Source organism: Borostomias antarcticus (assembly GCF_949987555.1).
Source record: "Borostomias antarcticus genome assembly, chromosome: 10".
Classification (NCBI taxonomy): domain Eukaryota; kingdom Metazoa; phylum Chordata; class Actinopteri; order Stomiiformes; family Stomiidae; genus Borostomias; species Borostomias antarcticus.
The window spans coordinates 2,541,486-2,556,797 of NC_140243.1; the positions used below are offsets into that span (position 1 = coordinate 2,541,486).

A 15,312-nucleotide genomic window follows, 5' to 3' on the forward strand; every position below is an offset into this window, starting at 1 on the left:
TGACCGTGTGATCAGCCGTAACACCATTACTAACAGTCCCAATCTCACGCGCAGGTAGCTGCGGCTAACAGGAGCGCGCGCTGGTATCGATAGCAACCAGGAGAGCTGTGACCGGCTAGCTTAGCATAGCTAGCTGGCTAACCAACTGTGAGAATGTAGCGAACGCTAATTTGAGTGCTCGGCGTTAACTTTGTTTTATTTATTTGGAGCTAGCCGTGCGGTGAACCAGTGGACGGACGGTTGAGTGCTAGCTAGGCGGCTAGCTAGTGAGTCCATCCCGTTAGCCGGAGTTAGCTAGCAGCTAGTCGGTGGTACGGAAACAGTCCGTGTCAGTGAGTGGAAACCAGAATGGAGATGGACGCCCGCTCCACATCTCTGGGGGTATTCGACCCCGACGGCGGTACGGGGGTGAAGCCGAGCGGAGCACACTTCCCTGCCGCAAAGAGAGCCTCGATGACGGGGGAGGATCACGTCGTGGGCGGGGAGGCGAGAGTCCCGGGGAAAGGACTGGCTCCCACCTCCCTGCTCCACATCGCGATCAGGAACGGGATCTACCTGAACCAGGCTGCCAGGAACGGGATCTACCTGAACCAGGCTGCCAGGAACGGGATCTACCTGAACCAGGCTGCCACTAACCCCACCTGCAGCTCAGCCATGACCACGGGCAAAGCACCCAGTATTTACAACCTCGTATCGGTGGGCAGCAGCAACAGTGTGAACTCTTTACTGAGAAGACGGAGACACAAGAGGGATGTCTCGGTGGGGGCATCACAAGTGACCTCCACGGCCTCGACCCAGAACACACTCAGTCTGGATAGGAAGACTTTATCACGGCTGAAGCAGCAGCTCCAGTCGACCGACAAGGCGTGGGTGAGAGGAGACCTCCAGCGTGGGTGTATCCACGTCCACGACCGTCTCACGCCCTCCCACCCCAGGCCAGTGCTCTGCACGCTGGACACCACCGCGGGGGAGATAGCGAGCAGATTGGGGCAGGTAGCAGGGGGGAAAGCAGGGGGGACCGTTTTGAGAATGACTCAGAAAACAGGTGCTTTTGTCGATTTGAATGGAAATTGTAGTGATATGTGTCGACATGTTGATAATCAATGTGTTACTGGAAGTAAGAGTGTCAAGACTTTGCGCCCTGTGTCAGTGTCGTACCCCGGGTCAGAGGACAACCGACCAGACTGTGCTACAGACGGACTACATGCCAACAACAACCACACTCAGTATTACCACGACACAAATAACATTCCTGACAGATTGTTTGATGATAAGATACCTAGCAACTCCTCGTCAGAGGCTTATCTCAATGCCAGTGTGGGGGCAGCCATGGATGGAGGAGACGGCTACGGACTGTACTCGGGCTCGGATGTGGAGAGCAGCACCTATGATGACCTGAGTCCGGGCGGGCCGAGATCGGGCGAGCACCGGGGCTCCCTGGGCGATGGTCTGGCCTCGGGCACAGACTCCTCGGCTCTAAGCCCCGGCTTCGACAGTGCCGCCGAGGAACCCGATCCGTTCGAGAGCTCTTCCGACGAAGTGGAGCTCAGCTGCTCCCCCCCGCCCACCGCTGGCATCTCCGCTTTCATCCGGCAGCTGGACATGGCCTGCGCGGACGACCCCCGGTCACGCACGGCGGAAGACGACGACGGGGCGGGGAGCGGCGGCGACCCCCCCGGCCTGGTCGTGACCCCTGCTAGCTGCGGTGCCGCCCCCCCGTCAGGCCCAGCAGCCGCCCAGGGGGACCCGGGGTGGCCGGAGTCGGACTCCGTGACCGAGGCCACCGCCCCGCCGGCCCTCTACGTCCAGCTCCACGGCGGGGCGGTACGCAGGGTGGAGGACCACGAGACGCCCCTCCAGATCCAGAACCACTACCTCTCCGACCTGGGCTTCACCGACCCATGGAGGGTGCAGAGGGAGGGCATGAACCCTGAGATAGGCTGCCTGATCCGCTTCTACGCAGGTGAGTCACACGTCCGTCATCATCTATCATCTGAACCCGTGGAAGGGTCACTTAGGTTCATTCTCTTCCGGAGGGTCAGCCTAAGTGCCCACGGAAAGAGGAATCGCGTGCCAGTTTCTCACGACTTGGGTGAGGTGTAATGATGGAAAGAGGAACAAGTCACTGGCGAGGTTTCAGTAATGCCTTTAGTGCTGCCAGAGAGAATCAGATTCACGTGAGTCCTTATGCACAGCTAGCATTGTGTCCCACGCTCCGGAAACTTGTCCGTTACACGACTTAGAACAGACATAACAGTTTGGTTATGCTTCGGTCTCTGTCTGGTCATTGTTGATCCATTCCCACTCCACCGTGTGTGCGCTGTGACTGCTCTCATTGTGTTTGGTCAGTCAGACTGCTGAACAAAAAGAATATTCAATTGTTCTGCTGAGACAATGGGCGGCGTTGTGCCTCTATAGCCCCCCGTCCCAACGGGGCATGAATAGGGAGAGGCATCTAGAGGTAACAGGTGTGCTCTTTCAACAGGCCCAAGACCACGTGTCAGCTACTGTGAATAGAGTTTGTTGTGGTGGTGTTGGGGTTGTTTTTGGCGATTATGTGGATGTCTTGTTGTTGTTTTTGATGATGGCGGTGACGTAAGCACGGCCCAAGAGAGTGGAGCAAATGACCTTGATCTTTTATGGGATTAACACGACAAGAGATTGTTTTTGACCTTATTCCAACATCGTCAACACAATCACAGGTTTAAGTGGGAGAGAAACAGACGGTCCATGTTAGGTGTTGGCCTCATTTTTTTTTATCTCATAGCAGGGACAGAAGCATGTGTTAGTCTGAATCCATAAGATCAGGCCAAGGTATAGATTTTTCTAGTTGATCCTCGCTCAGGTAACTCTTTTCTGTGGAGTTGTGAATGGAGGGACATGCACGGACAGCAGGCCCAGTTTAAGGAGCGTTCAATCTCGTTTTCTTTTTTTACTTGCTGTGAAAATGGGGAGAACAAAGCCAGTTCTCTCCCTCGTTCCCTGTCCCTCTCCATCCTGGGCTCCCACACATTAGCATGACGGGGCTAGAAAGCCTGTTGTTGAGCTCTACTGTTGAAAGTAGGGGGCCCTTCCGGACGCGGCAGTCCCCATCACCAGGGAGAGAGACCAGGGAAAGACAGGCATGAGAGAGAGATGAAAGACTGGCGAAAGGAGGGGTTGCGCGGAAAGAGAGAGAGGAGGGGTAAGTGTAGCACCATGACACAGAGAGGAGGGGGAGAACCTGAGGGAGATGGATGGAGGGAGGGAGAGAAAGGAGAAGTGGTGTGATCGTGATGAGTGGAAGAGAGAAGGCAGGAAGACTGAGAAAGAACCAGTCCTCTAATCTAGTGAGAGTAACTTAGATCTTGAGTAACTTAGTAATTTAATAATAATCATATAGCACCTTTCATACAAAAAAATGCAGTTCAAAGTGCTTTACAACAGGGGAATTAAATGCAGAGTGCTTCACATAACAATAGACATAAAAGGAACATAAAAGAAGAGAAAATAAGATGGAAGATAAACCCCAATAGAAAATAAGTTATAAAAGTGAAGAAATCAAGTGAAATATAACTTTGAGAACCCTTCAAAATCGGACGACAAACCTGATGACCAGCGGCTCATAGTTGCCAGTCAGACTTATTTGAGTCAGCAGATTGTCCGCTCGGAAAAACGCTGTTTGGCGTCTGCATGTATGGGGAAAGCTCAGATGCCTCACACGCACACACACACACACACACACACACACACACACACACACACACACACACAGTGCTGACAGCGAGAGAACACTGCCCTCTGCAAAACTCAGATTTCACCTCCTCAGTGTTTCTGCAGCAGGAGCCTCCCCTTCAGCTTGGAACTGCATTACCCAGAGGTCAGAGTATCAGAGTAACAAAACTTTTGCCGTTCTTTGTTGGAAGAACGGCAAAAACATATTTTCTCTCAGAGGAACTCCACTAGTGGATATTCTTGTTCTTGTTTAATTGTTATTGAGTCTATTTCTGCAATAACTGCACTTACGACTGTGTTTATTCTACTAACATTAACGTTAGCGCTCGTTGCTTCAGGAGACTGTTTTACCAGTGGCCTGTATTTCATTTTCACGCATCAACTACGGGAACCAATCAGGGGCTACGTTCTACTGGGGGGGCAGAAGAACAGTCAGAACACAGTCCCCGATTGGCCGGTCAAAACTTAACCGGCGAGAAATCGCTGGAGATCGGGGGAAGTCCAGACTGATCTGCGGAGAGAAACTGAAAGTGAGCTCGCTAGATCAGGATGGTCTCACCAGGCGACCTAATCATCTGAACCACACCATCCTGATCTCACCAGGCGAATGGCGGAGGTGGCCAGGTAGGGGAGCAGGGTAAACATGCATGGACGGGCCCTGGCGGGGCCCAGAGACAGAAGGGGGGAGGAAGAGAGCTATGAAAGGATTTTGGACAGGGGCGACGCTATAGGCTCCTGGAAGTCAGGGTGGGACGGGGGTGAACGTCTATGAGCAAGGACAGTGTGACCTCCATCCCAGACAGGAAACGCTCACAGAGAACTTCAGTAGAGACAGGATACTCCCCCTGCTCGTAGAAATAGGCGGAAGGAAAGGGCGTGTATGTGTGTGTGTGTGTGTGTGTGTGTGTGTGTGTGTGTGTGTGGGTGTGTGTGTGTGCGCGTTCCCTCTGCCTGTGCCTGCTCCACCCGATGGGAGAGGCGGGCGTGTCACGGTGACAGGATGCTTAACGGACTGTCCAAAAATAGCAGGCGATATAAGAAGTTGCGTGTTTGTATCCCTTCTTGCACACTTATTGGTTTCAACAGAGAGCATATGGAGGGATGGTGTATGCTAATGAGCACATGCCACTTCTCTAAGGGGTATTGTTTGGGAATGACATCATCCTCCCAGCACCAGGGGAGATGGAGGGGGGGGGGGAGATGGATGGGGAGGGGGGGGGGGAGATGGATGGGGGGGGGGGGGGGGATGGAGATGGAGATGGAGGGGGGGGGGGGGGATGGAGGGGGGGGGGGGAGAGATGGAGATGGAGATGGAGGGGGGGGGGGGGGGGGTTGTAGGATTGCTAGGGTGTCTCTGTGTCAGGCAGGCAGGGAAATGGCAGAAAAGTTTCTTTCAACTTGCAGTAGCTGGAATGCAGTCTGCCTACTAATTGGTTCGGTTCCTTATCGGTTTCGGTATCCAAAAGCGAGTTCCACTTCAGTGGCTCGAGTGTGCTCTCTACTAGCCCTTTTCCACCAAGAGGGAACCGGTTCGGTGCCAGTTCGAGAACCTCATTCTGGATGGTTCCGATCATTTCGACCAAAAATAAATGAGTATGGGAACCCAAAAGTTGGTTCTGAACCGGCACCAAAAAACAGTATTTTTAGGTTTTTCAGCGCGAACCGTGACGATATTGCGGGCGTGGTCTATAGATGTGCTGTAAACAACTGGGCTTTACTCCATGATAAGTGGTAATTGAGCACTTCAGCTGTGTGTAAATGTGTGCCTGGAAGGCCCCCATGGGTGAATGATCTCATTTAAGATGCTAAGTGCCAACTATCTAAATCGCCAGCCATAAAACTAACTTAATAAAAAATTATAATTGACATTCCCTAAAACAATAATGTGATGGTGACCTACTGTAATTATAATGAATTAGACTACGCAAGCCACTTTTGTGATGCATCACCTAAACCACTTTACACATGCCTATATCTCCAAGCTGTTGACGTACAATGGTTCCGCTCAAACCCGTTCCGTAGATAGAACCAAGGTTCCAAAAATTCTTAACCAAACCGGTTCACAAACCAGTTACTTTGGTGGAAAAGGGCTATCCGTGGCAGGGCTGCATTGTGGGATACCAGGGAACGCAGAGATGTCGGTAGTTGATGCTGGTGGTGCTGTAACACATTACGTAACAAGCTAATCTGATTTAAGACGTCCGAGTCTGTCAGCGCTAGCAAGTCTCCCTCCCCTCCCCCCTGATGTGTGTGTGTGCGTGCGTGTGTGTGTGGGTGGGAGAGAGTAGAGTAGAGTAGAGTAGAGTAGAGTAGAGTAGAGTAGAGTAGAGTAGAGTGTGTGTGTTTGTGTTTGTGTTTGTGTTTGTGTGTGTGTGTGTGTGTGTGTGTTGGCAGGACGAGTTCGGTCTTGATTTGTGAACATTGCAAGTATGTGGTTTTCGAGTTTCGAGGTTTCCTTGTCTCAAGGAGCATCTTAAATCACCCGGAGAGAAAGTTGGCAAAACCTCCTAAACATCTATCCCTCCATTCAAGAAGCAGAATGTCAGCCTGTGGTGCTTCTCGTAGCCACTGTGTTTTCAGGGCCTATCTCTGGACTGGAATCACTGTAGATAACATTCCACATTCCACAGATTCCACTAGAGTTGCGCTAGTCTGTCCCTCTCTGTCCCGCGCTAGCCTCTCCCTCTCTGTCCCGCGCTAGTCTGTCCCGCGCTAGCCTCTCCCTCTCTGTCCTGCGCTAGTCTGTCCCGCGCTAGCCTCTCCCTCCCTGTCCTGCGCTAGCCTCTCCCTCTCTGTCCTGCGCTAGCCTCTCCCTCCCTGTCCTGCGCTAGCCTCTCCCTCTCTGTCCTGCGCTAGCCTCTCCCTCGCTGTCCTGCGCTAGTCTGTCCCGCGCTAGCCTCTCCCTCTCTGTCCTGCGCTAGTCTGTCCCGCGCTAGCCTCTCCCTCCCTGTCCTGCGCTAGCCTCTCCCTCTCTGTCCTGCGCTAGCCTCTCCCTCCCTGTCCTGCGCTAGCCTCTCCCTCTCTGTCCTGCGCTAGCCTCTCCCTCGCTGTCCTGCGCTAGTCTGTCCCGCGCTAGCCTCTCCCTCTCTGTCCTGCGCTAGCCTCTCCCTCGCTGTCCTGCGCTAGCCTCTCCCTCGCTGTCCTGCGCTAGCCTCTCCCTCTCTGTCCTGTGCTAGCCTCTCCCTCTCTGTCCTGCGCTAGCCTGTCCTGTGCTAGCCTCTCTCTCTCTGTCCTGCGCTAGCCTCTCTGTCCTAGCCTCTCCCTCTCTGTCCCGCGCTAGCCTCTCCCTCGCTGTCCTGCGCTAGTCTGTCCCGTGCTAGCCTCTCCCTCGCTGTCCCGCGCTAGCCTCTCCCTCTCTGTCCTGTGCTAGCCTCTCCCTCTCTGTCCTGTGCTAGCCTCTCCCTCTCTGTCCTGCGCTAGTCTCTCTGTCCTAGCCTCTCCCTCTCTGTCCTGCGCTAGCCTCTCCCTCCTAGCCTCTCCCTCTCTGTCCCGCGCTAGCCTCTCCCTCTCTGTCCCGCGCTAGCCTCTCTCTCTCTGTCCCGCGCTAGCCTCTCCCTCTCTGTCCCGCGCTAGCCTCTCTCTCTCTGTCCCGCGCTAGCCTCTCCCTCTCTGTCCCGCGCTGGCCTCTCCCTCGCTGTCCTGCGCTAGCCTCTCCCTCCTAGCCTCTCCCTCTCTGTCCTGCGCTAGCCTCTCCCTCTCTGTCCTGCGCTAGCCTCTCCCTCCTAGCCTCTCCCTCTCTGTCCTGCGCTAGCCTCTCCCTCCTAGCCTCTCCCTCTCTGTCCCGCGCTAGCCTCTCCCTCTCTGTCCCGCGCTAGCCTCTCCCTCTCTGTCCTGCGCTAGCCTCTCCCTCTCTGTCCTGCCCTAGCCTCTCCTTCTCTGTCCCGCGCTAGCCTCTCCCTCTCTGTCCGGCGCTAGCCTCTCCCTCTCTGTCCTGCGCTAGCCTGTCCCGCGCTAGCCTCTCCCTCCCTGTCCTGCGCTAGCCTCTCCCTCCTAGCCTCTCCCTCTCTGTCCTGCGCTAGCCTTTCCCTCTCTGTCCTGCGCTAGCCTCTCCCTCTCTGTCCTGCGCTAGCCTCTCTCTCTCTGTCCCGCGCTAGCCTCTCCCTCTCTGTCCTGCGCTAGCCTCTCCCTCTCTGTCCTGCGCTAGCCTCTCCCTCTCTGTCCTGCGCTAGCCTCTCCCTCTCTGTCCCGCGCTAGCCTCTCTGTCCTGCGCTAGCCTCTCCCTCTCTGTCCTGCGCTAGCCTCTCCCTCTCTGTCCTGCGCTAGCCTCTCCCTCTCTGTCCCACGCTAGCCTCTCCCTCTCTGTCCTGCGCTAGCCTCTCCCTCTCTGTCCCGCGCTAGCCTCTCTCTCTCTGTCCTGCGCTAGCCTCTCCCTCGCTGTCCCGCGCTAGCCTCTCCCTCGCTGTCCCGCGCTAGCCTCTCCCTCTCTGTCCTGCGCTAGCCTCTCCCTCTCTGTCCCGCGCTAGCCTCTCCCTCTCTGTCCTGCGCAAGTCTGTCCCGCGCTAGCCTCTCCCTCTCTGTCCCGCGCTGGCCTCTCCCTCTCTGTCCCGCGCTAGCCTCTCCCTCTCTGTCCCGCGCTAGCCTCTCCCTCTCTGTCCCGCGCTAGCCTCTCCCTCACTGTCCCGCGCTAGCCTCTCCCTCTCTGTCCTGCGCTAGCCTCTCCCTCTCTGTCCTGCGCTAGCCTCTCTCTCTCTGTCCTGCGCTAGCCTCTCCCTCACTGTCCCGCGCTAGCCTCTCTGTCCTGCGCTAGCCTCTCTGTCCTGCGCTAGCCTCTCTGTCCTGCGCTAGCCTCTCTGTCCCGCGCTAGCCTCTCCCTCTCTGTCCTGTCATCTTCAGTCCACGCTCCATTATTGAAAGGCCTGTCTGCTCGGCTTTCACTGTTCTTAAAGGGACATCTTTTGGTTGCCTGACCCTAAATCCTGTAATCAGGCTCATTTAGATCTGTGCCTTGGTGGGTCTGTATCACTGCATTCCTGCTCTGGGTATCAGCCTGGCGCTGTTCCTGCTCTGGGTATCAGCCTGGCGGTGTTCCTGCTCTGGGTATCAGCCTGGCGGTGTTCCTGCTCTGGGTATCAGCCTGGCGGTGTTCCTGCTCTGGGTATCAGCCTGGCGGTGTTCCTGCTCTGGGTATCAGCCTGGCGCTGTTCCTGCTCTGGGTATCAGCCTGGCGGTGTTCCTGCTCTAGGTATCAGCCTGGCGGTGTTCCCTGGCCGGGCCTCGTTGGCTCTCGCTCACCAGCAGGGGCCCGTGCACTAAATGTCAGCGGAGCGTCACCGAGCCGCTCCGTGCGCCAGCGAGGGGTTAAATGTGAACAAATCACTCGGCGAGCGAACGAGGGCTCACGCTCTCTGCCTCTCTCTCTCTCTGTCTCTCTCTCTCTCTCTCTTTATCTCTCGCCCCGCAGGCCAGTGTAATGCGCTTACATAACCACAGCTTTCTTCCTCTTGCTCTGTGAAAGCGTCATGTCAGTCTGTGCACTCGTGCTCCTACAGTGACAGTGAGTCCACACCCCGTCTTCTCTTCTTAAGTACCGTACTAAAAATAACACCTTTTTTTTAAAGCACGCCGGTCTTTAGAAAAAAAAAAAAAAAGCAGACCAATCACCGACCGGTTGCCGCTACAGTTTCTTCCTTGTTTTGCTGCTCATGGGTAATGTAGTTGACTTGCACAGCACTGTTTGATTAGCCTACAGTGTAGCATGTTTTATGAAAACATTTTTGGGGGAGCCAGGTAGGTTAAGTGAGTCCCACCTCTTACCTCTGTACTACTCCCCTCCTCGGGGCCCTCCGGGGCCTAAACAGTCCGTCACCCCTGACCCGACCCCGACCCAGGGTCAATATGTAACCCGACCTATGACCTGTCTGTCACCAACACCACCTATCTCATTCTCTCCCTCTCCCTCTCCCTCTCCCTCTCCCTCTCCCTCTCTCCCTCTCCCCCCTCTCCCCCTCTCTCCCTCTCTCTCTCCCTCTCTCCCTCTCTCCCTCTCTCCCTCTCTCCCTCTCTCCCTCTCTCCCTCTCCCTCTCCCTCTCCCTCTCCCTCTCCCTCTCCCTCTCCCTCCCTCTCTCTCTCTCTCTCTCTCCTCTCCCTCACTCCCTCTCTCTCTCCTCTCCCTCCCTCTCTCTCCCCCTCTCTCTCTCCCTCTCTCCCTCTCCCTCTCCCTCTCCCTCTCCCTCCCTCTCTCTCTCTCTCTCCTCTCCCTCACTCCCTCTCTCTCTCCTCTCCCTCCCTCTCTCTCCCCCTCTCTCTCTCCCTCTCTCCCTCCCTCTCTCTCTCCCTCTCTCCCTCCTCTCCTCAGGGAAGCCTCGGGCCGTGGGGGGTTCGGAGCGCGTGCAGCTGTCCGGCGTGTTCAACGTGCGGAAGGGGAAGCTGGCGCTGCCGGTGAACCGCTGGTCGCGGCGCCAGGTCACCCTGAGCGGCACCTGCCTCATCGTCTCGTCTGTCAAACACGCCCACACTGGCAAGATGCACATCCTGCCTCTCATCGGGGGAAAGGTGAGGCTGCCGGAGGTCTGGTCTCTCTGAGACTGTCATAACCGCCTCAGATCCATCCAGGCCGCTGTGTCCTCTGCCTTGTGTTTCCTCTGTGTGTCTCTGCCCTGTGTCTCTGTCTCTGCCCTGTGTCTCTGTCTCTGCTGTGTGTCTCTGTCTCTGCTGTGTCTCTGCCCTGTGTCTCTGTCTCTGCTGTGTGTGTCTGTCTCTGCCCTGTGTCTCTGCCCTGTGTCTCAGCCCTGTGTCTCTGCCCTGTGTCTCAGCCCTGTGTCTCTGCCCTGTGTCTCTGCCCTGTGTCTCTGTCTCTGCCCTGTGTCTCTGCCCTGTGTCTCAGCCCTGTGTCTCTGCCCTGTGTCTCAGCCCTGTGTCTCTGCCCTGTGTCTCAGCTGTGTCTCTGCTGTGTCTCTGCTGTGTCTCTGCTGAGTCTCAGTCCTGTGTCTCAGCCCTGTGTCTCAGCCCTGTGTCTCAGTCCTGTGTCTCTCCTGTGTCTCTGCTGTGTCTCAGTCCTGTGTCTCTGGTTGTGCAGGTGGAGGAGGTGAGGAGGCACAGTCACTGTCTGGCCTTCAGCTCGGCGGGAGCCCAGAGCCAGACCTACTACATCAGCTACGAGTCCTACACAGAGCACCTCCGCTGGCACAGACACGCAGCCAAGGTGTGTGTGTGCGTGTGTGTCATCAGCAAGTCATAGAGAATATTCATAGAATATAAGTAATATAATTATATAATTTTTAGCATTTCATCTCTTAACCTCTGTGTGTGTGCACACGCAAATGTCTCAAGTCATCAGCAAGTAATATTTGTTTATCTTTAAACTCTTAACCTGTGTGTTTGTGTGCGCGTGTGTGTGCGTGTGTGTGCGTGCGTGCGCGTGTGTGTGCGCGTGTGTGTGTGTGCGTGCGCGTGTGTGTGCGTGTGTGTTTGTGTGCGTGTGTGCGTGTGCGTGTGCGTGCGTGCGCGTGTGTGTGCGTGTGTGTGTGTGTCAGATCGTGTCCCAGAGGGTGAGCTCGGTGGACCTGTCCTGCTGCAGCCTGGAGGAGCTGCCCTCCCAGCTGTTCTACAGCCAGGACCTGACCCACCTCAACCTCAAGCACAACTTCCTCTCTCCACACACCAGCCTCACACCTCTCACCAGGTCAGCCTCTCTGCACCTCTGACTCTCCATCTCTCTCACGCTCTCTCTCTCTCTCTCTCTCTCTCTCTCTCTCCATCTCTCTCTCTCCCAATCTCTCTCTCTCTCTCTCCATCTCTCCATCCATCTCTCTCTCTCCATCCATCTCTCTCTCTCCATCTCTCTCTCTCTCCATCTCTCTCTCTCTCTCTCTCTCTCTCTCTCTCTCTCTCTCTCTCTCTCTCTCTCTCTCTGTGTGTGTGTGTGTGTGCACGTGTGTGCGTGGGAGTGTTTAGGAGTGTGTGTGTGTGTGTGTGTGTGTGTGCGTGGGTGTGTGTGTGTGCGCAATGCATGCTCGCGTGCGCCCGCGTGCCACGAAGACAAGTGTGGGGATGATTAAATGCAGACGGACTTAGGGGAGAGTGAAGAGCAGCGATGACAGCTTGACACGGCGCCCTGACCCCCTGGGCTCTCTAACCCGTGCTGAGGCTGAGCAGATGTCCACTGGCCAGCTCCACACAGGGACCTCCCTGCTCGTCCTGGAGCCCCGCTTCTGCTGCCCCGCCACGTTCCGCCCCGGGGCTGTGGGAACCGGACTGCCGGCTTGCAAGCGGACAGCGGCTGGAACTGTTTGAGGAAGATTCCGCACGAATAACGTCAGCGTTACTACCCGCCCCCCCCTACTCACTTGTGCATGGTTCCCTCTGTGTCCTATCACTGCTTCCTTCACCGAAAGGAAGCCGAAAGAAAGATTAGCTTTAGGGCTAATCTTTCGTCTTCCTTTCGGTGGAGGAAGCACTGATAGAACACAGAAGGATGTGTCTTTGTGTTTACAGCCGTTCTCCTCGTCCTCTCCTCGTGGTCTCCCTGGCTCTGTGCATGCGATACACCTCCCCCTCTCCTTTCTCCCTGGCCCTGTGTTAGCGTCTCCCTGGCCCTATGTTAGCGTCTCCCTGGCCCTGTGTCTGCGTCTCCCTGGCCCTGGTTCAGTGTCTGTATTAGCGCCTATGTTAGCGTCTCCCTGGCTCTGTGTTAGCGCCTATGTTAGCATCTCCATGGCCCTGTGGTAGCTTCTACCTGGCCCTGGTTCAGCGTCTGGGTTAGCGCCCTGTGTCCGACAGGACCGGCTCTGTGCTTCCATTGTTCCTGCGTGAACAGGCGCGGCTTTAGGAATGTGTGGGTTCCCGCGGCAAGGCTAAGGCTGTTCCTGGGAAAGGCGTGGATCTGCCTCTCACGCCCCTGACCCCTCCATGAACCAGATTAGCAAGGGGGCCCTTAACACTTATTACTCACACACACACACACACAAACAATCACAGAGAAGCACACACCCCTGTTCCCAAGTATAGTCGGTGAAGACGATGCTGTGCTCTTCTGTGTCATTCTGACTGACCGCTGTGTTACATAACTGTCGGTTGGAGGAAATGGTAAATGGACTGCACTTATATAGCGCTTTTCCACCTTAGCGGCACTCAAAGAGCTTTACAATGGCCTCTCATTCACCCATTCACACACACATTCACACACCAATGGCGGTAGCTGCCATACAAGGTGCTAACCTGCTCATTGGGAGCAATTTGGGGTTAGGTGTCTAGCTATAGGACACTTCGACATGTGGACAGTCGGAGCTGGGATTCGAACCGCTGACCCTTCGATCACTGAACGACCCGCTCTACCAACTGAGCTACAGCCGCCCCCTTTCCAGGGAAGAGTCTGCTATGGCTGTGTTCCTAAGTGTCTGGCGTGTCTCTGTCTCCCCGCAGGTTCTGCAGGCTGCGAAGCCTCAGCGTCTCTAACAACGCTCTGTGCGCGTTCCCGCTGGCCTTGTGCGACATCCCCTCGCTAACGGAGCTCAACCTGTCCGGCAACCGCCTCAGCTCGTTGCCCGCCGCCGTGGGAACCATGCACAAGTGAGTAGGGGCAGGGGGGTCACCAGGGTCGAAGGTGAAAGCCGAGGAGCGCTCCTTACAGTGCGTGCCGTCGAGTGTGTGCGTGCACACGCACGTTTCTGTACATGTAGCCCCTCTTGCGCCGCTGTTTATTTTCACACACTAAAGCTGTCAGCAGCAAAGCGGGAAGTTGACTTTCACTGCCACACTCTGATGACAGCGAGACATGATGCCCCCCAGTGGCGCCAACTGGTACAGCACGCCCCACAAGTCTGTCATTGATTAATCAAAAGAAATGAAATATGAGATTTGACCTTGGTGTCATCTCCTCTAACTGGCTGTCCTTGGCGTGTTTCCTGCGGCCATCAGTCAGACTAATGTTCCGTTGGATATAAATAGACACAGGACAGTGACATGTGAGTGTGTTAGACAGTATGTGACACTGCTATCCAATACTATTGTGTGATTGTAACCCAGTCTGTAGGCTGTACTTATGCCTGTGGCGCTCTTCTGGAGCCAAGTCGATTACAAAATAAGCCAAATATGAGTTTAGCCCGTGAAGAAGGAAGGAGGGGAAAAAAGCTAGTTTAAGACATGCTGTAATAGGATCTCGAATAAGATCTCGATTGTCTTTTTTTCCCCCTTTTTTTTTTTTCCGATTTCAAAATTGCAGTTTTCCTAAGTCCCTTTCCAGTTTTAAATCCCATTGCAAATCAAGCACAGAGAGCGCAATAGCAACCCGTGTGATGTGTATAAACACCCCCGGCTTATCACAGCTACTGTACAGTTCTCTGTCTGAATGACACAGACGAGATGAGCACATCCACGCCCCTCCCCCTCCCACGGCACCTCTCACAGTGACCCCCCTCTCTCCTGGTGCGTGTCCCCAGCCTGCACACTCTCCTTCTGGACGGGAACACCCTGAGCTCCCTGCCGGCGGAGCTGGGCTCTCTGGAGGGCCTCACCTACCTGGGTCTGTCCTTCAACTGCTTCAGCTGCGCCCCCGCGGCCCTGGAGAGACTCCGGGGGGTGGAGAGACTCTGCCTGGCCGGGAACCAGCTGTCCGCCCTGGACATGAGCGGCCTGCAGTGGCTGCCCGCCCGGCACGTGGACCTCAGGTACACAACGCTGAACGAAGCCAGCTCTTAGTAGAAAAAGTAGAATGACATGAAACCGTATTGGAATTATTGCTCAAGTCTTAAAAGTCGCACTGAAACGGACGTTTGAGATCATCTAACTTCTGTAGTTTGACGTATTTCAGACGCAAACAAGCTATGAGGGTGGGACATATGTTTAGAGGAATTTGATTGGAACATTGACAAGTGGACGGGTTTTAAGAACTTTAGACAGATTCGATAGAAGGATAGCGTTGATTGACGGGTGGATGTCGTGAGATTATTGGCCTAAAATCTAAGCTACCTGTTGTCGTCATTGCACGTGACCTACCGTTTTCCAGGAAGTAAGAAATTATATACTTTGATATAAGATTACAACAAAAGTAGAATTTTGTAATTTTTTTGGCATACATCGTTGAATAGGTGAACACTATGACCAATTATGTGAACCAAAATGGGACAGAATGCTTTTTTAATTTCAGTGCGACTTTAAGTGATCTCCCTTTTTGCTACCCATCTACCTTTACGACCATATACCTTATATATATATATATATGTGGGTTTTTCTTCTTCTTCTTCACCTCCTACTGTGTGTGTTGTGCTGTAGGTTGAACAGGCTCCAGAGGGTGGTGGTGGGAGAGCCTGGGCTCCTGGCCCACGTGGCCCAGCTGGACGTGCGTGACGGCGGGCTGGAGGAGCTAGACCTGACGCCCCTCTCCAGGCTGGAGCTGCTGCGGTGCGACAGGAACACGCTCACACACCTCCGGGTCAGCGGCCACGCCATCAAATGTCTCCACGCCGCACACAACGGTAGGTATTAACACTGGCACACACACACATACACACAATGGCGACTGTGGGTCAGGACGTAGAGCGGGTCGTCCGAAGGCCGTAGGGTCGGCGGTTCGAATCCCGGCTCCTCCTGACGACAAGTCGAAGGCAAAGACACTGAGCCCCAAATTGCTCTCAACGAGCAGACTGGCACCTTGCATGGCA

At 55.1% G+C, this 15,312-nt stretch overlaps 1 protein-coding gene across 1 annotated transcript in view; it reads left to right on the plus strand.

Annotated features, from left to right (window-relative positions):
* Positions 1–236: 236 nt before the first annotated feature.
* Positions 237–15,312, plus strand: part of phlpp1 (PH domain and leucine rich repeat protein phosphatase 1) — a 23,147-nt gene continuing 8,071 nt past the window's right edge. The window contains exons 1-7 of the mRNA XM_084443857.1: positions 237–1,963; positions 10,011–10,207; positions 10,731–10,856; positions 11,188–11,336; positions 13,076–13,222; positions 14,092–14,319; positions 14,924–15,126. Coding sequence (XP_084299983.1) covers positions 349–1,963; positions 10,011–10,207; positions 10,731–10,856; positions 11,188–11,336; positions 13,076–13,222; positions 14,092–14,319; positions 14,924–15,126 — 2,665 coding nt within the window. The 5' untranslated portion in view covers positions 237–348. The remainder of the gene's footprint in view (positions 1,964–10,010; positions 10,208–10,730; positions 10,857–11,187; positions 11,337–13,075; positions 13,223–14,091; positions 14,320–14,923; positions 15,127–15,312) is intronic.